General features: G+C 39.2%; 1 protein-coding gene across 2 annotated transcripts in view; it reads left to right on the top strand.

Annotated features, from left to right (window-relative positions):
* The window catches only part of IFT57 (intraflagellar transport 57), a 69645-nt gene extending 48266 nt beyond the window's left edge, over positions 1-21379 (top strand). The window contains exons 7-11 of one of the 2 annotated variants that reach the window (XM_037063349.1): positions 15359-15430; positions 16205-16336; positions 17859-17921; positions 19680-19746; positions 20708-21379. In XM_037063349.1, the coding sequence (XP_036919244.1) occupies positions 15359-15430; positions 16205-16336; positions 17859-17921; positions 19680-19746; positions 20708-20886 (513 nt within the window). In that variant the 3' untranslated portion in view covers positions 20887-21379. The remainder of the gene's footprint in view (positions 1-15358; positions 15431-16204; positions 16337-17858; positions 17922-19679; positions 19747-20707) is intronic. The other variant, XM_037063351.1, reaches the window with a different exon arrangement.
* Positions 21380-24923: the final 3544 nt, after the last annotated feature.

Raw genomic sequence — 24923 nt, 5'->3', positions numbered from 1 at the left:
CTAAAGTGGGGAGGAACTGTCAAGATCATGCCTTCCAACTGCCCACTATGGTCACTCAGTGTCCTGTGAAAGAACTGCATTCTGGGTTGAGCCTGCATTCTCGGCAGGAAGGCCCCCATCACTTCCTGTCTGCCTTGCCAAGTCTCTTCTCTGGGCGTGTGACTCCTCCAAGTCTAGAAATCCTCACTCAGATTTGAGGTATATAAAAGGGTTATGAGTAGAATAAACATGAATAACATGTTCTCATCCCAGAGCAGTGGAAAGAGTAATTTGCTTTGACCTTCTGCCATCACTGTGTTCGGATGCAGTGTAAGAAGACTGTTAATGAAATTTAGCTTTCCTAATATTCCTGACCTGTAGTGATTTATAAATTGTTATAGTTGGGGAATAAAGAACTCTGAGTGTACATATGAAAATGCTTTAGTAACAGATGGTAATCAGTAAATTTGATCTCTAAGCACATATTAGAACTGTATCTAATGAACAAAGTATTTTACTTAGAGATCATGGATTTCCAGTTTCAGTTGAATTATAGGCAGAGTTGAGAATACCAGTGACCATCATGATGGCCCTTGCTCATAGCTCTATGCACACTGTCTTATTTTCCCCTCCAATGAGAATATCTGGAAAGCAGGTACTTCCTGAGGGAACACATATTTCCAGCAATTATGATTCCTACACTCCCTGCAACAAATACACATGTGCAGCATACACCACACATACATACTCAACTCTTCATAAATCATATGTTTAGTTTTTCGAACATTTAAAAAGAACAATGCTTTCACACCACAAATGTATATCACAGAAGTCTTTAAGCTGCTGGCAATGAGAGAAAAATGTCTCATTTAAAAATTGAGGAAAGCCACAATCTGTAATTATCCCACAACCTACTGGTCATTTTTCATTAAGAAAGTAATTCAATCTCATGAAAAGGTTATTTACTTTAATGGGTAATCTCACTCTCTTTCTTTCTCTCACACACATACGTACAAATGCATAAATGTGAACAGTGGTGAAGCTGAAAATGAATAGAACAAGAAGAGACTGCAAAACTGCAAAATGACAAAAAGAGAATGTGGATAATGTTCTGTTACTAGGAAAGGGAGTGTTGTTCTCCATGGAGAAGGGAAATGTGTACACTATTCACACAGGATAAGTTATCAACCTGTCCCAGAAATAGTTGCTGCAGTGAACTTAGACATATACTGCTTCTGTCAAGCTGTCTTCTCTGCCTCTTTAACTTAACCTGATTCCTTGATATCAGATTTCCAAAGAATTTTACCATTTTTGAAAAGTACATTTTATTGATGGTGCTATTACAGTTGTTCCGATTATTCCCTCTTTGCGCCCCTCTGCCTGGCACTCCCTTACCTCCAGTCCCCAGCCTTGGTTCATGTCCATGGGTCATGCATGTAAGGTTTTTGGCTTCTGCATGTCCTACACTATTTTTTTAAGATTTTATTTATTTTTTTATAGAGGGGGTAGGGAAGAAGAAAGAGAAGGAGAGAAACATCAGTGTGTAATTGCCTCTAATGAGCCCCTTGTTGGGGACCTGGCCTGCAACCCAGACATATGCCCTGACTGGGAATCGAACCAGCAGCTTTTTGGTTCACAGGCCTGGTGCTCAATCCACTAAGCCACACCAGCCTGGCTCCTATACTATTTTTAACCTCCCCCTGTCTATTTTGTGCCTACCAATTATGCTTCTTAATCTGTGTACTTTTTCGCCCATTCTCTTCCTTCCCAGTCCCAGTTGATAACCCTCCGAAGATCTGCATATCTATGATTGTGTTCCTGTTCTGCTTGCTTGCTTTGTTTTTTTAGATTCAGTGGTTGATGGTTGTGAATTTGTTGCCATTTTAATGTTTGTAGTTTAGATCTTCTTTAACATTTTATGTAGTAATGGCTTGGGGATGATGAACTCTAGTTTTACCTTGTCTGGGAAGCACTTTATCTTCCCTTCCATTCTAATTAATAGCTTTGCTGTATAGAGTTTTCTGGGTTGTAGGTCCTTGCTTTTCATCACTTTGAATACTTCTTGCCAGTCCCTTCTTGCCTGCAGAGTTTCTTTTGAGAGATCAGCTGATAGTCTTATGGGAACTCCTTTGTAGGTAACTCTGCTCTTCTCTTGCTGCTTTTAAGATTCTTGCTTTATCTTTAACCTTTGGCATTTTAATTATGATGTGTCTTGGTGTGTTCTTCTTTGTGTCCAACTTCTTTGAGACTTGCTGTGTTTCCTGGACTCATGTATCTATTTCCTTCACCAAATTAGGGAGTTTTTCTTTCATTATTTTTTCAAATAAGTTTCAGTTTCTTTTGCTGCTTCTTCTTCTTCTGGCACCTCTATGATTCGGATATTGGTACATTTGGAGACATCCCAGAGGGTCCTTATACTATCCTTGTTTTTTTTTAAATCTGTTTTCTTTTTGCTGTTCTAGTTGAATGCTTATTTCTTCTTTATATTCCAAATTGTTGATTTGAATCCCAGCCTCCTCCCCTCCACTGATGGGAGATTTTTCTTGATTTCACTGAATGTGACCTTCTTTTCTTCCTTTATGCTATCGCCATACTCAATGATTTCTTTGAGCAGCCTGATAACCAGTATTTTAAACTCTGTCTGATAGGTTGGTTATCTCCATTTTGTTGAGTTCTTTTTCTGGGGTTTTGTTCTGTTCTTTCATTTGAGCCTTATTTCTTTGTCTCCTCAATTTGGCAGCCTCCCTGTGCTCCCATTTTCTGTGTGTTAGGTGGAACTACCTTGACTCCCTGTCTTAGTAGCATGGCCTATTGTAGAAAAGGCACCTGTAAATTGTATGTGGCGGAATCATTGGTAATTGCCAGGGCAGGCAACCTGCTTCACCGCTTTGTCGCTCTGTGTGGTAGGGAGGGCTCAGAAGAGGGGGCAGTGCTGCTGCCTGGCTTCTGGAGGCTTGCTGGGCATTGGCCCCATTTCCAGTCACTTCATCCACTTTCTGTATGCAACTGGCACCCATCCAGCTATTGCCCTGGTGGTGAGTCCCAGAATGGGTGGGTTTGCATACCCTCTAAGTCCTTGTGGGCCCCTTAAATAGAATCTCTTGAAAATCTAGCAGTTTCTTCCACTGCCCAAATCTTCCCTGGTTTTTATAGCCAAAAATTATAGGGATATATCTTCCTGGCACTGGAACCTTGGGCTATTTGGTCTGGCCTGGGACTGGGATCGCTCTCTCCCGAGGTATCTGTCTCCATTTTTTTCCACCATACATGAATGTGGGACTGTCCCTTCTGCTGCCACCACTGCCTCTCCTGCCTCTCCACCAGTCTCGGTGACTCCACCCCTCCTACTTGTCTGGATGAATGTGGCTTCTTTAAATCCTTGGTTCTCAGACTTCATACAGCTCAATTTTCTAACCATTCTGGGTATTCCTTGTTTTGAGATCTAGCACTTCCCTCTGTGATTGCACAAGGAGGCAAAGCATGTCCACTTACACCTCTATCTTGACTGGAAGTCCCAAAGAATTTTTTCATTGACCACGGATGGGGTATTAAACATGTCATGGGAACAACAGTATTCTTCATTGAAATCTTGAGAGAGGTCATTTTTGGACTGCAGCTCATGCTTGGCCCTACCTCTCTATCACAGCAGCCACAGTTAGAGTTTTAACCACCGGTTGAAACACGTGAACTGTACAGATACCCTCATAAGCAAGGACTTGCTCTCCAGCCGTAGATGGTCAATAGGCAGCCTCTAGCTGTCTGTCCTACAGTGGCCCAGAGCTGCCTAACCCCAGGTCATGACCTTCCAGAGAAGCCTGCATCTGGACTTATATGAAGTTTGGAACTATTATAAATAATACTGCTTTGGAAATTCTTGGATATGTCTCTTGATAAACATGTACATTTTGAATTGCTAGGTCATAGTGTAATGTGTATGTCCAGCTTTGGCAGACCCTGCCAAATAGTTTTCAAAGCAGTTATATAAATTTATTCTCCTCCCAGCAGTGTATGAAAGTTCCATTTGCTCCATGTCTTTATCAACATTAAGTGTTTTAGTCTTTTTTATTTTAGTCATCATAGTAAATATATTGTAAGGTCTCATTTTCATTTTAATTTGTGTTTTCCTAATGACCAGTAATGATGTTGAGCCCCTTTCCATGTTTATTTGGCATTTGGATATCCTCTTTGGTCTTTTATTATTGGATTATCTGCTTTTTATTTTGATTTATAGAAGTTCTTTATATATCCTGGGTATGAGTCCTTTGATGTCTGTATTGCAAATATCTACTCTTCAGCTTCCTTCCCTTTTCACTGTTATTGGTACATTATGATAAATAGTGGCTTAATTTTAATGTGCTCAAAATGATCTTTTGGGGGGAGGGGATTACAGCTAATATTTATGTTCTATTTAAGAATCTTTGCTTGCCCCACTGTTACCAAGATATGCTCTTATGTTTGCTTTTTGAACCTTTGTTGTTTTACCTTTTACATTGAGATCTGCAACCCATCAAGCCCTGATTCCTGTGTGTGGTGGGAGGTAGAACGTAAGGTTCACTTGGTGTCCATCAGTATGTGCGATCGACTCAGTTCACAGAGAAGGTTGTCCTTTCACCAGAGCACAGCTTTGCCGTAAAAAGTAAGCACGTGTGTGTGGGTCCGTGTCAGCACACTATTTTACTGCATTGGTCTCTCTGTTGTCAGCTTATGCTATTGAATAGGGTATCTTTTTTAGTTATTCCCTGTTTGTTTGTGGTTTATACAATTCTCTGTGCCTCTGTATGTGTGGTATACATACACACATATCAACACAATTGCTAATTCACTTATTGTAAGAGTAGGCTTATAGATTCTTTTGCATTTTCTATATGTATGATTATAGCATCTGCATATAAGTAATATCAATCTTCTTTCTTTACACACCTTTTATTCATTTTACCTTATCTGATAGATCACTTAAGCTGTCTATACTGGAATCAAGAGGTATAAACGGGAGGAGAACTTTCAGTATACCAGTGTACCATTGTAATGATGTCAGCTTTATGACTTTTATAAATATCTTTTAATAACTTCAGGAACTTCCCTTTTGTTTCTAGTTTGCCGAGTCATTATGAATGGATGTTAAGTTTTTTGAGTGATATTTTTTCTCAACCTATTGAGGTGATCATATGTTTATCTCTTCATTTTCTCTCATTATGGTGAATTGTACTGATTAATTTTTGAGTAACTAACCTTACATTTTGGAATAAATGCAAGTTAATCATGACATATTATGATTTTTATATTTTACTAGTTTTAGTTTTCTGGAGTTTTTTGAGGATTTATATATTTTATAAAAGATATGGATCTGGAATTTTTCTTTGGTTTGTTTGGCTTTTTTGTGTGTCTTTGTCAGATTTCAGTGGCAGGCCTCATAAAACAAGTTGGCAGTTGCTTCTCTTTTATTTGTCTGTTTTCTGATAGTTTGTTTCTGTTATTTTTTTCTTAAATATTTGGGAAATTGCACTGATGGAGCCATTTAGGTCTGAATATTTCTCTGTGAGAAAGTTTTTAATTACATGTTTATCTTAAAATGTTTCAAATTCATTTTTCATTATATAATTAATATAAAAATCCTTATTGCAAAAATTCAAATATTACAGATAAAAACTAAAGCTCCTTTCATTGTTACTCCTTTTAAATTTTTAGCTATACTTTACTGCATCTCATCAGGGAAATGATATGTTATGATACAGCAGACTTGACCCTACCACACATTTGCCTATGTGAGCCAGGGCTTTGCCTCAGTTTCCTCATCTTAATAGAGTTTCAGAAAGAATTGCACGTGATGATAGTGCTTCTTAGCCTTGAATATCAACACTGAAGTTGTTACTGTTAAATTTAAAAAGGTCTCAGAAGGATGTGACTACTGGGGATCACTATACACCCAGAGTAGAAGCTAGAAAGTGCTTCTGGTAGCCAGACAGGTATCACAAAAAACTGTCTATGAAAGCTCACGTATTTTGTTTGTAGGAAGGTCCTCCTGTAAATCCTTATTTGGAGCTTACGTATACTTGTTTTAAAGATTATTCTGACAAGTTTCGCTATCCAAATTGTTCATCCACAGATTAGAAGCAGCAAATTTCTGTAGTATCTATGCTTTAGCAAAACAGTCAAGCTAAGAAACATGTATTTAATGTGCAGACTTGAACTGAGGGTGTTCAGAGTTTCTCGTGCTTCTCACTGAAATTGGGTGGCAAAGTTAGGAGATGAAAGCAGCAGGTGTGCAATGAAAAGTCTGTAAGTATGAGAATGGACGTTAGGGTTCCTGTTTATTTTGTGATTGTGTGTAAAAATCACACAATCTCAGTCTGTTACCCAATCTGTGAAATGGATTATCTCCCCACAGTGGTCTTGAAAATTCCTAGAAAAAGTATATTCAGAGTTGAAACAAAGGCCTAATGAGAAAAATGGGGTTAAGCACCTTAAATGGATGGAGCCCATAAAAGCCCTTGTAAATATTTGTATATTCACTAAAATAAGTCTGTAAAAACAGAACATCAAATTAAGATTCCATTAGTAACATTCATAACAGACTTGAGGAAGGAGCAGTGGGAATAGAGGACAAGGTAGAATAGGTGGCAGAAGTAACACTTCGTCATAGAAGCAATTCCAGACGCATCAGAGCTGCGGGGCCCTGCTCGCTGCAGCTGGAGCAGAAGGGACCAGTAGACCAGACACTGACACAGTCAGCGTGGACTTCTCTTGAGCCCAGGAAGAGACATCCCAGTACACACAAAGGCGCCTTTTTCTACCCAGTGTCCTTTGACACTTCACCTCTGCACACATAGAAGAGGCTCCAACTGGGGTGGAAAACACTGACAGTGTGATGTTTCACAGGTTGTAAATTACTGAAATGTATGCATATATATAAGTTCCGTTTGCCTTCCCTCGCTCACGTTCCAGCCTCTCTTTCCCTGCAGATTCAGAGAAAAGCTTTGAGTCTCAAGTTGGTGATTTGGACAGAGAAACAAAATGCCTATGCGTATGCAGAGGAAATCGTTCAGGCATTATTCTGTTAGAGTAAAACCCAGAGAGCCATACAGTTTTGCCAGTCACCTTAACAGCTGCAGGTAGACTTCATACATTTTGATTTTATGGTATACCCTGAATTGTCATCTGCAGCTACATCATCTCAATCCTCCAGTTTCTGAAAAACGGAGATAATATAATGTGGTGCTTAAGAATTTGGAGTGGGGAGGGGATTGTGGTTGTGTTACCTTTGCTAGCTACCTCACAAGTGACAGAGAGAATTATACGTAAGATTTCGTATGAAAGGGCTTTGAAAATCTGAAGAAAGGACATTCAGTGTTACTGGCCTTCTCATCTCCATAGAGAGAGGTGAGTAAGTCAACTTTGATAGAGAGGAAAAGTGATGCTGACTAAGCACACTCAGAGCACTTTGGAGTAGGTGGCCGGCAAACTCCAGTGACCAATGGGAACTCACTTGATATATAACAAAATGAATTCTTGGTTTACCTTAGATGCTTTGGTAATTCATTTGATCACAAAGAATGGCAGCATGTAATATCATATAATATGTGGAAAATGCACTAGGTTAGGGGTGCTTTCTATTTTCCAGACATGGAACTTTGGAGAGGCATTTAACCTATCTGATCCTTGGTTTTCCTCCTATGAAATTTATACATGTACTCAGTTTGTCTGTATCACAGACAACTCCCAGATTGCAGTGGTTTATGATAATAAAAACATTATTTTCACATAAGACACCTGTCTGTTGATCTGTGGCTCAGCTGCCACTCCACTCCAGCTGTGTTCCGTATTTATTCCAAGGCCCAGGCCACAAAGACAATGCCCCTTATGTGGGACGTGCCTGTTATCATAGCTGAAAGGAAGGGCAGGAGAGCTGATGGATGCCTCCTGCATCTTCTGCATAATCCTGGCATAGGTCATGGCCTATGCCACCATAATTCCACTCACCAAAGAGAATCATATGGCCAAGGTCAGCATTATGGGAGCCGGGAAGTATGTGTATTCCTCATACAACCAGCCAGCAGATCACACAGTCCTCTTAGAAGGGTATGGGGGAAAAAGAAGCATGGTATTGACAGGACAGGTACGCAGGCCAGTGGAACAGAGTTGAGAGCCCAGAAAGAAACCCACATATACATGGCAAATAATTTTTGGCAAAACACATGCAATGGAGAAAGCCTCTTCAATAATGGTGCTGAGAAAATTGGAAAGCCACGTGCAAAAGGATGAAACTAGACTACTCGTTGCCACCATATACAAAAATTAACTCAAAATGGATCAGAGACCTAAATATAAGACTGGAAATAGTAAAATACATACAAGAAAACATAGATACCAAATTTAGACCTTTATCTTAGGGGGAATTTAATTAATTTGACCTCAAAGACAAAGAAAGGAAAAGCAACAATAAATTAATAGGACTATATCAAACTATAAAGTTTCTGCACTACAGAAGAAACCATCATCAAAACAAAAAGTCAACCAAAGGAATGGGAGAAGATATTTCCAAACAACACCTTTGATAAGGGGTTGATATCAAAATATATAAATAACTCATACAACTCTACAACAACAGCAAAAAACAAGCAATCCAATTAAAATGGGCAGAGGATCTAAACAGACACTTCTCCCAAGAAGACATACAAATTGCCAACAGATATATGAAACCATGTTCAACTTCAGTAGCTATTAGGGAAATACAAATAAAACCACAATGAGATACCACCTCCCAACTGTTAGAATGGATTTTATCAACGAGAAAAGTAATAACAAGTGTTGGAGAGGTTGTGGAGAAAAAGGAACCCTCATTCACTGCTGGTGGGAATGTAAACTGGTACAGCCACTAAGGAAAACAGTATGGAGGTTCCTAAAAAAATTAAGAATAGAGTTACCCCTCTTCTGAGTATTTACCTGGAAAATTCAAAAATATTTATTTGTAAAGATATTGAGGCAAGACCCAAAAAACAATTTATAAAAAGTTGTGTATTATTACATGATTAAACTCCAGTTGCCCTCAAAGTACTCTCCATATGATACCGTACAACTGTCTGCTTAAAAGTTTTTAATCTTGTCAATTTTGACAAGCCTTTTAGTGCTTCTGCCATCTTTTCTTTCACCTCTTCCACATTGGCAAAACATTTCCCTTTGAGCCTTTTTTTCATCTGGGGAAACAAAAAAGAGTTGCTCGGGGTGCAATTGGGTAAATAGGGCAAGTAGGGCATGGGGTTGTGCTGTTTGGTCAAAACCTGCTGAACGCTCGGGGCAGTGTGGGCAGGTGGGCTCATAAATCACCCATCATGAAATGGGCAAATGCGTTGAGTCTTCAAAAAAATTTCACTGAAGCCAAATGCAGCTTCTCACAAGGCCAGCTGGGACACTGATACAGATGGGTTCCTAGAACTCTTGCTAATGGGGGAAGCCTGTACTACAAGGGGCCTGCCCTTCAGAAGATAATGTCATTATTTTTTTGGAGGGGGGTCCCCTATCGTATGTTCCACTATATTCATTGCAGCATTATTCACAGTGGCCAAGACATAGAAACAAGCGAAGTGTCCTTCAAGGGATGATTTGATGAAGAGGATGCAGTACATATATGCAGTAGAATACTACCTAGCCATCAGAAAAGAATACTGCCATTTGCAGCAACATGGATGGAACTTAAGAATATCATGTTAAGCAAAATAAGTCAGAAAAAGTCAAGAACTGTATGAGTCACTTACGTGGTATATAAAACTGAAAGCAACGGACAACAACACAATCAAACAAAAACTCACAGATTAAGACAACAGTATGGTGGTTACCAGTGGGAAAGGGGGGTTGAACAGAAGGTAGAAAAGGGTAAAGGGGGTCAACTAGATGACAGAAGGAGACTTGACTTTGGGTGTTGAACACACAGTGAAGTGTACAGATGTTGTATTATGTATAGAATTGTACACTTGAAACGTATGTAATTTTAGTAAGCAGTGTTACCCCAATAAATTTAATAACATTTAAAAAGAAAAGCAAAAAAAAAAAAAGGAATGCAAATACCTACTTAGTGATCCAAACCTTTGTGAGCATCAGATAAGGAAAGGTATATAAAAGTATGTTGTAACTGAATGGATTGTCTACTAACATAAGGTCATTGCTTGAACAGTTGCTTTTACTATTACTTACTTGGGTGTGGAGCGACTTCTCTCCAAGCCACCGCCCCCCCCCCCCCCCACCTCCCCACCCGAGTGCCGCTGACGAAAGTGAATAATGGCCGAGACATGATGTGATCTGCTTGGGGAGGAGAAGTGGGCCGTGGCCAGTTTCTCAGGGGAGACAAAGGCCCCGAGCCCCCTGCTCCATAGCCTTTTATTGGGTTGTAATACACAGGAATACAGGGCGGCAAGGATCAAACAGTAGATAACATTTCAAAGATATCTGAGGGCTTCAGAGTCTGAGTCAGTGTCTGTCAGGAAGAGAGTTGTAGAAACTTTGGGAGACATACTCATTTCCTCTCAGACCCTTATCATATGAATGAAAGCACTCTTAGCAGAGCAGATTTCACAGGTTTATCAGGAAGTCTTTGTGGTGCCAGATTTTTTCCCCAGGACATGCTCTAGCAAGGCAAGGAGCTGCACCTCTTCCCATCAGGTATTCAGGGTTAAGGGGATTAGAGCCAGGAAATGCTTCTCCCAGAGAACATGGGGACTTGGGCTATGTCAAAGCCTGGGGGCAAGAGTCCATTGCTCTTTGTTGCAGCCCCCCTGAGTCCTTCCACGAAGGCCTCCCAAGTGATGGAGTCTGGCTTAGGTTGCCCCCCTGCTGTGAGGGGTCTTACCCGTCAATACAGTCAATGATGGCATTGACTTCCGACCAAGCTTTGGGGACAGGGAGAGGAACTGAGGCAGCATTTGCTACCAGAGACAAGCTTTGTCTCCTGCAGCTGGCATTCCAAAGGTGGTCCCTCGCCCTTAGCCACAAGGGATCCAGATACAATTCCTAGAATCAGGCAGAGCTGTCCACAACACTTGGGGGATCAGTTCNATCTGCTTGGGGAGGAGAAGTGGGCCGTGGCCAGTTTCTCAGGGGAGACAAAGGCCCCGAGCCCCCTGCTCCATAGCCTTTTATTGGGTTGTAATACACAGGAATACAGGGCGGCAAGGATCAAACAGTAGATAACATTTCAAAGATATCTGAGGGCTTCAGAGTCTGAGTCAGTGTCTGTCAGGAAGAGAGTTGCAGAAACTTTGGGAGACATACTCATTTCCTCATAGACCCTTATCATATGAATGAAAGCACTCTTAGCAGAGCAGATTTCACAGGTTTATCAGCAAGTCTTTGTGGTGCCAGATTTTTTCCCCAGGACACACTCTAGCAAGGCAAGGAGCTGCACCTCTTCCCAACAGGTATTCAGGGTTAAGGGGATTAGAGCCAGGAAATGCTTCTCCCAGAGAACATGGGGACTTGGGCTATGTCTAAGCCTGGGGGCAAGAGTCCATTGCTCTTTGTTGCAGCCCCCCTGAGTCCTTCCACGAAGGCCTCCCAAGTGATGGAGTCTGGCTTAGGTTGCCCCCCGCTGTGAGGGGTCTTACCCGTCAATACAGTCAATGATGGCATTGACTTCCGACCAAGCTTTGGGGACAGGGAGAGGAACTGAGGCAGCATTTGCTACCAGAGACAAGCTTTGTCTCTTATGGCTGGCATTCCAAAGGTGGTCCCTCGCCCTTAGCCACAAGGGATCCAGATACAATTCCTAGAATCAGGCAGAGCTGTCCACAACACTTGGGGTATCAGTTCCTTAGATATCATTAAAACCCATCACCTCCTCATTCTTACCACAGACCTTTAGAAGGTTTGTAACCATTTCAGTTGCAGTTTTTTTAAAGCTGTGTATTTTTCCTTTTTGTAGTCATGTTTTTAAAATGTTACAAGTATAATCATTTATATTTTCCACTATATTAAACCCCTTTGAAGAACTTCTTAGACATCCAAAAGTTGGTTGACTTTTTCCCCTTCTGATTAAAGAAATTAGGAAATCTTTGGAAAAATAAAGAAGTTGTTTAAAACACTAGTATTCAAACATCTGTCTTAATACACACATCCAGACAGACATACAAATATACACAAATACTAATTTTTATTAAATTGACCACCTAATGAATACACTTCTTTGGGAATATTTTTTTACTGTACTATATGCTATTAGCATGCCTTTTTGCAGATGTTTATAATTTTTTAAACATACATTTTACATTTTAATATGCAATGTTAATGTATGTTATATGTAATACATCTATAATTATTAGGCCCAGTAACAAAGCAAGCTCTCGCAAACCTACTACACTACCCAACTTGAGACCTGGGCAATTATGACACCTTAAAGTTACCTCTGTCTCCTCTACTGCGGCCCCATCTACCTGTGGGTAACCACTGTCCTCAAGTTTGTGTATTGTCAACAGCTTTTTTTTTAAGTGTGCATATATATATTTTTTCTCCAAACAATATATTGCTGTGTGTTGCTTAGTTTAGAACTTTATAAGAATGGTATTATATTGTATTATTTTTAGTGGTGAAATGAATATTGCAAAATTAGTTTAAACTGTCTTTTACAGTTAGATATTTACAGATTTTTTTCCCTACTATTTTACCTTTACAAAGAGGTTGTTCAGTCTTTGTGTGTATACCCAATTATTTTCTTGGGAATAATTTGTAGAGATAAAGGGTTAAAGGTTAAGAATACTTTTAAGGTGTTTTTTTAAAATAACTATACATCAGAAAATGTGTCCATCTTGAAGATTTTAATAAAACAAGCATTGAGATTTACCTGGCAGATAATTATAAATTATTACTAGCTTTCCATTGTAAAAGGCAATAAGAAGTGCAGATGTCCCAGTATCTTATTAAATTAAAGTTCAAAACAAAATTCCTCAACATGTCTGACTCCCTGAAATCTATTCTGTTCTCTCACGGGGTGATGTTTTTATCCCCTTAGTTCCTAAGGCTAGAAACCTTGGAGACACTGTCTCTCTCTTCCCCACTTCAGCCACCTCACGCTTCCTCCCCAGTCAGCCCTCAAGTCCTGCTACTTCTGACTCCACACTACCCCAGGAAGCCACTCCTTCCCTTCCATTCCCACGAGCACCACTCTATTCAAACCTGCTCGTGGGTCACGTGGATCATTATGCAGCCTCTTAACTGCTCTCCTACCTGTCTTCCGTCTCCTGCCTCTCCAATCAGTCCTTCATGCTGTTAACTTTTCTCAAAATATAGACTTGTCTTAGAAACTGACAAGAAAAAGCCCTTGATAGCTCTCCATTATCCACATGATAAAATCCACACTCCTTAGTTAAAGCCCTTGATCTAATTTAATTTCTGTCTCCAGCTTTGCTTCCTTGTAATTCATGCTCCCCACTCCCCACTCCACCCCATCCAATCCTAAGAACTCTGTCTTTTGTATTCTAGCCAGCTGGGCTACTTGCTCCCTATATATTTTCCTGTTTTTCCACGTACTTGTTACTCCTTCAGCCTACAATGCCCCTCCTCTTCTACCCTCCTGGATGAAACACTACCCTTGCTCCAAGGTTCCACTGCAGTGCCCACTCCCCCATGCAGTGTAACGTCAGGGTAAGTTGTCGTAGTTCCATATAGATAAGTCAGGCGTGGTTGCATCTCTTGAAGTGCTTTGAATATCAAAACGTGAAAAAAAATATTTGCTGGGTTGAGTAAGTGGAACACAAACTATTTTAAACATATCAATTATAGTACAACTATATGTAAAGTACATATATCTGTGTATATGTGTGTGTTTATACATATATGTGGACAGACACAGAGACTGATAGTAACACTTGAGCTTCTGTAATTCTTTTGGGAATTAGGCAGAGTGAATACTTTTTTGTAAAATTAATTATAAAATGATACTTGCTAGGTTTATTTTCATTAGGGAAGATGCTTGCTTGGGTTTAAACAGGTGTCCATTTGGAGGCTTAAACCACCTTTGGTCCAGGTGCAGGAGACCCGCCAGTTGCTTCTCCTCCCTGTTCCGGTTGGACTGGCTGGGTCGGAGGGGCCTGTTTCCTGGCCGCATCTGTCTCGTCAAAGACAGGTGGTGAACAATCCCCTTGACTGTAAAATGAAAACACTGCACTAGAAAACTGTTAAGTGGATGAGTAGATGATCTTCAAAGCCCTTTCCAGTTCTCATATTCTGGGATATCTTTGGTTCATGAGACAGAAAAATGCTTAAGAACAAAGGAAAGTGCTGAGTTGTTCACTGTTCTAGCACCTTCATTGGTGTCAAGTAGCCACTTGCTCCTTTCATCACCTGTGAACTGCCAAAATGTGTTGTGTGGGAATTTGTACATTTGGCCTCTGACCAAAGTGTACCACTCACTACCTGTGTGGCCTTGGGTGTGTCCCTTTCTGTCACCGGGCCTCTGTTTGCTTATCTGAGAAATGATAAAGGTGGAACTAGATGCTCTGTGAGGTTCTTTGCAGCTTTCCTGTGATTTTATAATCGATATGTGTAAAAATACCCAAGGATTTTTTACCCTGTAGTCACTATCCCATGTTTCAAAGTTAGAAAATCAGTAGCACGGGACTATTCACAAAATATTTTTCTCATCACAAAACACTGTAGATAGCCAGGTGGAGCGTCAGGGTTTGCAAATTGGTGTGTGTGATAGAGGAATGTCTTGGTTCCCTCACTTACTTCAACATACAATAATATCTGCTCTCTTGTACTGGGTATTTCTCAAGTCTTACAATTATCATCTTTGGTAGTGTAAACCAAAACATTTTGAAGATATCTTATAGGAAATTAAGATGTTGGAGTAGGTTTCAAATGTGCACACTAATTCAGACCCGTCTAGTAGTAGTACAGTGTATCTCAGAATATATGAACTCCCAAAACCGTTGCAGACATCCTTTCTTCAGAAAGAGACTCTAGAGTCTTACTGAAGAAAAGGGCCCCATTTGAATTATTTTCAAGGGATGAACTAGTATTTTATATATGAGACTGATTCCAAAGTTGCTTCTAGCAGACATAACTGTTAGTGCTTAAACAAGTATTTCTTTTCTAGTAATTAGATTTTTTTCATTTTGATAGTCATAAATATTAACCACGAGCAGTGCAGGAATAATTTATATTCAAATTGTCATACATCACTTTGTGAACACATAAAATAATTTATGTTTATTTAGACCCTTTTATCCTGAAGCGCTCTGCATGTATTTCTTTATAACCTGCTTACCAGTTATATGTAGGACTCCCACCTGAAATAGGGGAGCAACCAAAGTAATTAAAGTATACAACTTCAAATAATAGAGGAAAGAAGGAAATGTCATTTTTTACTTGTTCTTATGTACTCTTGTGACTGTAGGATTGGAGAATCCACGTTGACCAAATGCACCAGCACAAAAGTGGAATCGAATCTGCTCTAAAAGAGACCAAGGTATGTGAGTTACTTCAAATGAATCAATGTCCATTTACTCACCTGTGGAACACCTGTTAGGGAGAGTGTGAGGAGCTTACTAATCGGAATGTAACATACTGTATTTCAGAAGCCCTGACACTTAAACCAACTAAAGAAAGGTAACTTTATATAAAAGCAGTATAATATATATTACATTACATATATTAGAGCTGTATCTTATATATGTATGTATATGTATATCGAGAGGAGCTTTTCATCATTCCTTCCTCCAAGGAGTAGCAGAGCACCAGGCCAGCCGTGCCTAGAATCCACAGCTTCCCCAGGCCTGCTGCCCTGCCAGAGATACGGGCCTTTGGAGGACAGCACGAAGAAGCAGGCCCGGAATGAGAATTTGTGGGTCTCAGGCTAGAGCTATGTATTCAGTGATCTCCTTTCAACTGGAATGTTCCAGCCACGCTTGAATTGTGCTGGAAGAAAGTCATGTTATTCCCATACCTACTTTAATTGTGAACTTCACATAAAGCAAATTTCACTCACATCTATTTTGGATGTGCATAAAATGAATGAGTTAACTAACACTGCCAGGTGCTATTTTATTTTAACATTCTGCAACGTGACTAAACTATTTCTCATTGCAGACTTCTTTTGCTGTTAAAAATTTCAAACTGTCTTATTTTCACAAGTGGTTGAGAATTTGTGGGATGACTGAAGGCAGACTTAATCCCTTTTAAGCTATTTTTGAAAAATACATTTGTGAATTTTTTATGTACTAAAATCTCATGGAATTTCTAGGGATTTTTGGACAAACTCCATAGTGAAATTAGTAGGACCCTGGAAAAGATCGGCAGCCGAGAAAAGTACATCAACAATCAGCTGGAGCACTTAGTTCAAGAATACCGTGCAGCTCAAGCTCAGCTGAGTGAGGTAACTTAAGAATGCTGTCCAAGGATTTATTCCAGTGAGTGACCCTAATCCCAAAACTCAACACAGCACTTTTGTTGGAGAACCGTGAAATGTGTTTCACAAACATCAATACAGTATGTCCCCACTTCACATTGTTGACAGCTGCTTGGAAAATGCAATTTTAAACAAAATGACCTATAAATGAAACTAAATTTTTACCATAGGCTAATTGATATACAGAAATATGCCATAGAAGCATCACTCTTGTTTCTATCAGTTAGCTATGGTAGAATTGCTTAAAGCTGTAGACAACCAATCGACGGATGACATCAAGTGAGAACTTACTGTGTATTGATTCTCTGCCCACTTTAGGAAGTCAAGTGAGGCAATAAAACTTGTTTCCATTTTACATGTGATAGAAATGATCTCCTAGAAGTCTTTACATGCATTTCTTCATTCAGTTTAAATAAATGAAGGCATATGTTGTTGGGGATCGTGGCTTAGAACAGGAACAGGGAGGGTGTCAGGACCCCTTGTTTTATTCCTGCTGTGTGAGGAGGAGGAAGAATAGTGTGCGTTCAATGTGTGTCGGGGAAAGACGTCCTTGCCGTGGCGGCTTCTGCCATGTAATGAGGAGTGTGAAAGCAAGACACATTCAAAGACAAGCAGTTTAATTAAATGAACAAATGTTTTAATCCTTGCAAAGTTTTAGAATTTGAACCAAAAAATAAAACTTCCAGCCTTGGGGAGAGCAGTTGTCCCAGCAGTAGGGATCTAAAGGCTTCTCTTTGGGACTTATGCCGCTTCTTTCCTCACATTGAAGACGGCCAGGTAGAACCTGTACGAGTGTCAGGTGAAGACATTTGGGCTTTTTCCCCATCAGTTAGAAGGAGAAAAAGAAAAGGAAATAAGCTTAAGAAATAAATGTATTTTCAGAAGTTCTCAAAAACCGAAAAGAAAATAATCTTCACTTTTTAATTATTTGTTTAATTATTTCCTCATATACGCATTTATTTATGGATATTTTTACTTTTAAAATGCTGTAAAAATCTGATTAAAGCCACTCTGTCTCTCTCAAACTTTGCTATTAAATAATTGATTACTAGATCAATTATTTAATAGCACACTGTCATACTGTTTGTTAATCCTTATTAATTGCTGATCCTGATGCTCTATTATGATTGATTTTTTAAAACTGGTTTTGTCTGCATAGCACATAAATTAGATCGACCGAGAACCACTCTCGTAAACTGGATAATAATGGCTGGGGACAGTTTTTATTGTGAACCATGCCCATGTGAGTCACAGTCAGTATATGAAGGTTAAAGTAGTTCATCATTTTATAGTGTTTTAGTTACATACATGGTGCCTGTTAGGGAAATAAAATAGCTACAGTTAAATGTCGCTTTCACAGATGTGTTCACAAGTGGGGGGGGTGGTTGTCATAAAATGATACGCACAAATTGCAAACACAAAGAGGTCATATTTAAGTCATCTGCTTCTGTGGTGAATTTGTCATTAAATAAAATATTTTCTCCCTCAGGCAAGGGAGCGATACCAGCAAGGAAATGGTGGAGTGACTGAAAGGACCAGACTGCTGTCTGAGGTACCCACCGTGTGCTCTTTCAGACTTCCCGCCTGCCAGCCAGCCCCCTGTTCTGCACCTTGATGATGTAGTACTCGTGGGTTGTTCCAGGCATTGTTTCCTTTGAACCCTCTTCTTTAGGAGAAAATCCCTTATTTTCTTATCAGTGAATCAGTTATGTGTGTATTTTGTATTTGTTTCCAGAAAATGCCTTAAGTTCTATTAAATTGAACGTAAAACCTGATAATAACATTAGCAAATTCATAACCTTAATTTTCTTAAACATAATAATTATAATGTATATATAGAAGAGTAGGTAAAGCACTGGCTTAATTATCTGTAAAAATTTTAATTCTATTCTGCAAGATATAAGATTTGTTTTAGTGATTATTGATAACGTGTGTAATACTGTTTCTCTGTCTACAAATTGGGAGCGGCTTGGAACCCTTTCCTTCTGAGAACTTGTGGAATATTTACATATATTATCATATTTATGTTCCTCACTTTGAAAGAGAAGTAAGGTCTAATATACATTCCCATTTTTCACTGAAAGCTGAGAGAAAAAAATACTTTTATTAAGGTCAGCAGCCAATGTGGGACTAAAATCCAAGATTATATTTGATTACAATCCAGTAAAATTGTTACAAATTTTTTGTATAATACAAAAATTCAGTTATATATAATATAATTGAATATAATTATATATAATATAATAAAATTCAATTTTGTATAATACACAATTCAATTAAGCTTCTTTTACAGAAATTATTTGAAGAGTAATAGTTATTTTAAAATATGAAAAATATATAACTTCAAAAATATTTAGCATTTAATCCTGTGGTTCTTCCAGGCAAATAAAACATTATATAGGAATAAATTGCTCACTTAGGTTGAATAAATTAACACTTGAGGGGAGTCCAGGGAACCATTTAGTTCTTTTGAGCAGGTAGTTATCCTCAGTTGTAACGTTTCAGGTGCTGGGGAAAAATTAATTTGCTTTACTTGGATGAGCACTTTATTCCCAAGGAAGTTTTTACTCACCAGTCTGATGAAAAATAAAGCCAACTAAGTTACAATAATTACCGCTTAGTTCTAAATCATAATAAGAATTTTGAATTTTTTTAAAGATGGTATTTCCCTACATATATTACTTCTAGCTTGAAATTTTGTTAATAATGGTCATATAAGTTTGAGGATGTAATTTTATAATTTTGAGTGCTCTGTGGAGTACAGATAAAAGCCAACCTAATAGCACAACGTGCCTCTTGGAGTTAATGGTTTGGATAGAGCAGTTAGAATATTTTTATATATAGCCCTGTGGTGTAAACATTAGTTTAGTGTGCCATAGAGATAAAACGATGATGTTAAGAAAGGCATCTAGTAAACCTGTAGAAATCCCAGATTTTTCTAGGGTGTTCACACCACGTTAGTGAATGACTGGTTATTAAAGACTGGCATGGGAGCCGCTGTGGGATGCCTGAGCGGTCTGAGTGCCTGAGCTCAGCAGCAGAGTTTCCTTCTGTCCTGTGACCATCCTTCTGTCCTGGTTCCGCTGAGGAGGAGGTGGTCTGGGGGAGTTCGACCTTAGGGGCACTCTCAGGAGGTAAAAAGCTTTGTATGGCTGCATATTTTATTATTCAAATTATGTCCCAAGTGCTCCTAATATCTCTATTCCTTTATGCATGTATTATTTCTAAACTAATTTTCTTAATACATCATTCAAAAATTTAGAAAGTTTGTTACAAGTCAGTGCTCACGGAAACATTTTTTTAATGAAAGGTTACCGAAGAACTAGAAAAGGTAAAGCAGGACATGGAAGAAAAAGGTAGCAGTATGACTGATGGTGGTAAGTACGCCCCCATTTTAAGGAGAAAATGAGCAAGACAAGAATCTTTCCTCAAGATTAAAAAACTATTAAAATGGGGAATTTGCTTTTTAACATGAATTTGTTGAGGACAGTTGCATGGTGCCAAAATGATGTATAATAATCAGTTTACAGTTTTCCTTATAAATCAGCTGGGAAGAGCCATTTTTTAGCTATAATTTAAGATGTTTTATATTCAAATGGAGTGAGAAATATGCATGCACTTTGTTGTGTGAATTTTAAAAAGTATTTTGTTCTATTTTCATCGAACGAGCTTCATTATCCCATTTTATGTACTGAAGAGCACTAAGTGTGATGCCCAAATGACACGAAGGCCATGCTCTGATGGCCTCTGAGTTTCCCCTCTTCCCCGGTAGACCTGACTGGGCACAGGTCAAATAGAGAAGAATTAATAATCCTTCGGTCATCATCCTCCATCGTGAGCTAGTCATTTTGACATGACCCAGTAGTGACTGCCTAAAGCCCTTCTCTGCTCCGGAAAGATTTTCTAATAGTATCCACTGAGCCATCTTTCAAAGGGGACATGTAGGGGGTTTGCAGTATGATTGAATGAGCCCATTGTGTGTATCTCAAAGATAATTCTTTCTTTTCTTCTTCTCCCAGTGTGTTCCCTTTCCCTTCAGACAAATGTACCAGCCCTTAAAAAATATTGAAGACACCCCAAACTGCCTCTTTAAAAACTCTTTCCCTAGAAAAGTCAGGAAGTTCAGCCTCAGTGCTTCAAAAGCTGTGTCATTGCCCATCCTAAAAGTCTCAGGAGGTTCAATGACACAGCAAAAACGGTGTGAATATCAGTAAGTTGTTGGCTGTGTTGTTAACCCCATTTTTGGCTGAAGACAAAGTGAGGAAACTGTCATACAACTCTGTAATAGGATGCTCCTCCAAATAAACATTTTTACTCCCTGTCATTTTCACTCGGTAGCTCCCCTGGTGAAGATTAAACAGAGCTTAACCAAGCTGAAGCAGGAAACCGTTCAGATGGACGTCAGAATCGGCGTGGTGGAGCACACGCTGCTGCAGTCGAAGCTGAAGGAGAAGTCCAACATGACCAGGGACATGCATGCGACGGTCATCCCGGAGTCTGCGATGGGCGCCTATTAAGACATCCTGGGTGTTCGTGCCTGCTTCTCATTAGCTGGTTTTTAAGGCCAAGTCATATGTCAAAGCACAGTTATACCTCTAAAAGCATGTCCGATGGGTATTTTTATATACACACACATATTGTATCATGGTGATCGTGAATGGTTAAAGCCTTTAAATGACTATAATATTTAATAAAGTAATTAAAAATTCTCACTTTTAAAGAAGCTTTCACTAATCATTACGTACATTAAACGTGAGGTTAACCCCCACTGGTTGTTCCTGTTTCTTCTTGTTCTTTGTGTGAGCCAGTGTGTGACCCCTCCCTTCTGCAGGTTTTGCTGCTGCTCTCACCAGGTGGACCTCTGACACAGGCCCGGCCGCCAGTGGTTCTGCCCACCCTGCAGGGGTTGCAGGGCTTCTGCACCTACAGGCAGCTGACCGTGGCTGCTGGTTTCTCCCAAGAACCCAGACTGCCACTGCATCAGCTTTATGGTTACCTGAAATTGCATTTTAATAAAGAAAGCATAAGAGGAAACTTCACTGTCCTTACTAACATTTGAAGTTGTATTATTTACCATGAGTATTTCATGACTAAAATGATTTTGTATTCTCTATGATTTAAAGCCAACTAATAAGTAAATAAATATTTCAGTCATGTTCACTCTGCTCCTGTAGTGACAAGAAGGTTAGGTACGCAGTTCTACGTTTTTCTGTGCCATTGGTAATACTAAGGAATCCTTTTGTAGCCGAAGGAGGGAGAGCAGGTCCCTGCAAACCAGCGCCCTGGTACAGTGATGGCTGCACGCCCATCTCGCCGCGCAGCTTTGTGGACCCAGATCTCTAAGTGGTAAAGTAGGAAACATTAGAGAGAGCAGATTTACGGCCAGGGGGATATGGTGCAGAAGCACTAACCAGAAGACAGTCCACATTTATTTTTGTATAAGCTTGGTGGTAAATTTTGATAAGGATACTATATAGAGAACAACAAAAATAATAAATCCCTTTCTCATCTTTAACCTAATGTTTCCTACTTCAAATGTTTTCTTAACCTTTACTCTCTAGACATGTACTCTAACACATACAAATTATTTTCTTCAGGCTCTCAAGTTTAGATAAAAGTAAATCTATGTATAAATTACTCTGTTATTCAAGAAGGTGGCAATCAATACACTGGCAAATAAGATGATTTATCTAATTTATGAAGAAGAGGGGGGAATCTACCATGTGATTATAGACAGTTTGAAAAAGCCCAGACTCTCCCTTTATGGTCATTGGGAGGGGCCAAATAGAGAGAAGCCTAACATTGGTCCCACAAGCTAATAGTGATTTCCTTATTTGCATAGGTATTGTCAGGGCTGAGCAGTGTTTTTTGTTGTTGTTGGGGTTTTTTTGATTAATTCAATCAATGTTGAGAACCCTTCTCAATAAATCAGAGCTCTCCATAAAATGTATCTTTACTCAGAAGCAAAGGACGCTCTCCATTTCATGCAAACACAGTAATCTAAGCACCCTTCCAATGAGTAGAGTGAGCAGCCCGTTTGCCTTCTCTGAAACAAACTAGTTTGCCCTTCCACTCTATTCCCATGGGGCACTGTGAGTACCTCTGGTGTGGGACTGACTATGCTGCGTTAGGATTTTCTTTCCCCTTTCTAGATGTGTCTGCTTGAGGATAGGGAGAAAATATTTCATTTCCACATTTGTAGTCTAGTACCTAGCACATAGAGTGAATTGGTAAGTGAATGAGTGGAGGACTGGCCTTGTGCAATTCCAGAGTTTCAAACGCATGACGTATTTAGTGACTGAGTTTGACACAGTGCCATCGAAGTAATTATAAATGATGGGCTTTCCTCTGTGGTATTGCACTGATATTGGAAACATCAATGTGAACTCATGGTTTTTTCCATACATACAGGTTATTAGAAATAACTAGACATACATGCATATTTACTTATTTTGTCCTCTGAGAAGGCCTAGCAGCAGTGATATCCCAGTAACAGTGAGAGTACCTGCCGTTCAGATCTTGGTTTCTAAATTTTCTACTGAAAAAAAAAAACATAGAAAATTACTGATTCCTGGCCTGGAGCAGAGAAAGGACAAAAATGAGCCTGAAATATCTTGCTGTCAGAAAGCAAAGAAGTGCTGAGAGAATGATGGGGAAATGGCAAAAGGACACACAGGTTGAGGGGTATCCCTCCAGCCAAGCTGGGACAATTGAGTATGAAAGTAAATGATTATAGTGAGGAGTCTAGCCCATATAATAAAGCAAGAAACCATGAGTCTATAAAGATAGGAATAAGTGAATCAAAGGAGAAAAGTCATCTTTAGGATGACAGCTAATGTAAAAGCAATACTATATTCAGAAATCATCAGCTGGCAACTACCATAGTGGTAACTTGGTGGAGGGAGCGGCAAGAATCAGCAATGGATGCTAAAACTAGTAGGTAAAAGTTCAATAAGAAACTGAGTATTTTCATTGTCTCAAAGTAAATTGTAACCTTAGAAATACGTGGTAGAGAGTGGTTTAACATAGTGATCAAAAGTTAACGTCACTCGCAGTGGAGGAAAGGAACGTCGCGCGTCTCCTGAAAAGGGCACCCACCCCCGTGTGCAGTCACTGGAAAGTGCAGCGTCTCATGGGGGAAGCGTCAGGTGAATCCCGGGGATGAGTGCGGTAGAAAATGGTCTGTATTCTTCAAAAATTATAATTAGGTCATGAAAAAAGAAGGCAAATTCTCCCAAATTAAAGGAGACTAAAGGGACATTATTAGATGTCCTGGGCCAGGACAAAAGATTTTTTTGTTATAGAGGACGTAATTGGAATGACAAGTAAAATTTGAGTAAGGTCTGTAGATTAATAGATTTAATAGTATTAAGTCAATGTTCGTTATTTGATATTTGTACTGTGGTTACATAAGAAAATGTCATTGCTTTTAGTAATACACAGAAGTATTTGGATATAAAGAAGAATAATGTCAGCAATTTACTCTCAAATTGTTCAGGGAAAAAATACATGTGTGTGTGTTTTTATATTTACTGTATATATAGAGAAGGAGAATGATAATGAAAATATGAATTGTTAACATTTTTGAAAATCTGGACAAAGGATATATAGAAATCTTATACATTTTAAAATATTTTTCCATAAATCTGAAATTATTTCAAAATGTAAAGCTTAAAAGTAATGGTTCTTACAAATTACATACTCAATATAGAAGTTAGCCTCCTCTGAATCAAATAATAAACTTGAAATCATATGACCTTCCAAATAAAATTATATAGCCCATTGAATACATCTTAAACTTACAATTTTATTATCATTGATTTATTGATTATAAAACCAAGTAGGAGCAATCTTTTGACACTTCTAAGGAAGTTTTTCTCTGTTGCCCTCTAATTTATTTCAGCATTCCCCATGACTTTGACACAAAAACTAAAGTTTCTGTAACTGTCAAGTCTGAGAAATGTTAAACAAGTTTCATTTCCTTCACGTCTTCCCAACTACACTGTAAATCTAAAGGCAGCAGATGTAGTTCCATTTTTTACAAATATGTAATCACAGACCTCTTTTTTAATCCTTACCCAAGGACATGTTTTCATTGCCTTGAGAGAGAGAGGAAGGGGGAGCGGGTGAAGAGAGGAAGAGAAACATGGATATGACAGAGAACCATCAGTTGGTTGCCTTCGGTGCACACCCAACAGGGGACCAAACCTGCAAGCCAGGTGTGTGTCCAGACCAGGAATCAAACCCATGACCTTTCAGTCTGCAGAGCAACGCCCAACCAACTGAGCCACATCGGCCAAAGCCACAGACTCCTTTAACAACCAAACACACTTTGAGAAAGCAAACTCAGTGTACAAATTTGAGGTTATTTTCCGTTTTATTAGAACCAGCCAACCTATGTAGGAAGATAAGAGACACATGCTATGCTGATTCATAACTCTCCTGCCTAGATGGCTCAGAAGCATGTGAAGCTTTTTGGATGTCGATAAACTTCAAAGATGTGGAAAACTTCATAGAGGACCTAGGATTACATGACCCAATGCTTTTCTTCTTA

This window comes from Sturnira hondurensis, unplaced genomic scaffold (assembly GCF_014824575.4).
Source record: "Sturnira hondurensis isolate 20B ecotype Veracruz unplaced genomic scaffold, ASM1482457v3 Scaffold0014432, whole genome shotgun sequence".
Lineage (NCBI taxonomy): Eukaryota > Metazoa > Chordata > Mammalia > Chiroptera > Phyllostomidae > Sturnira > Sturnira hondurensis.
This window is presented reverse-complemented; position numbering and strand designations above follow the sequence as displayed.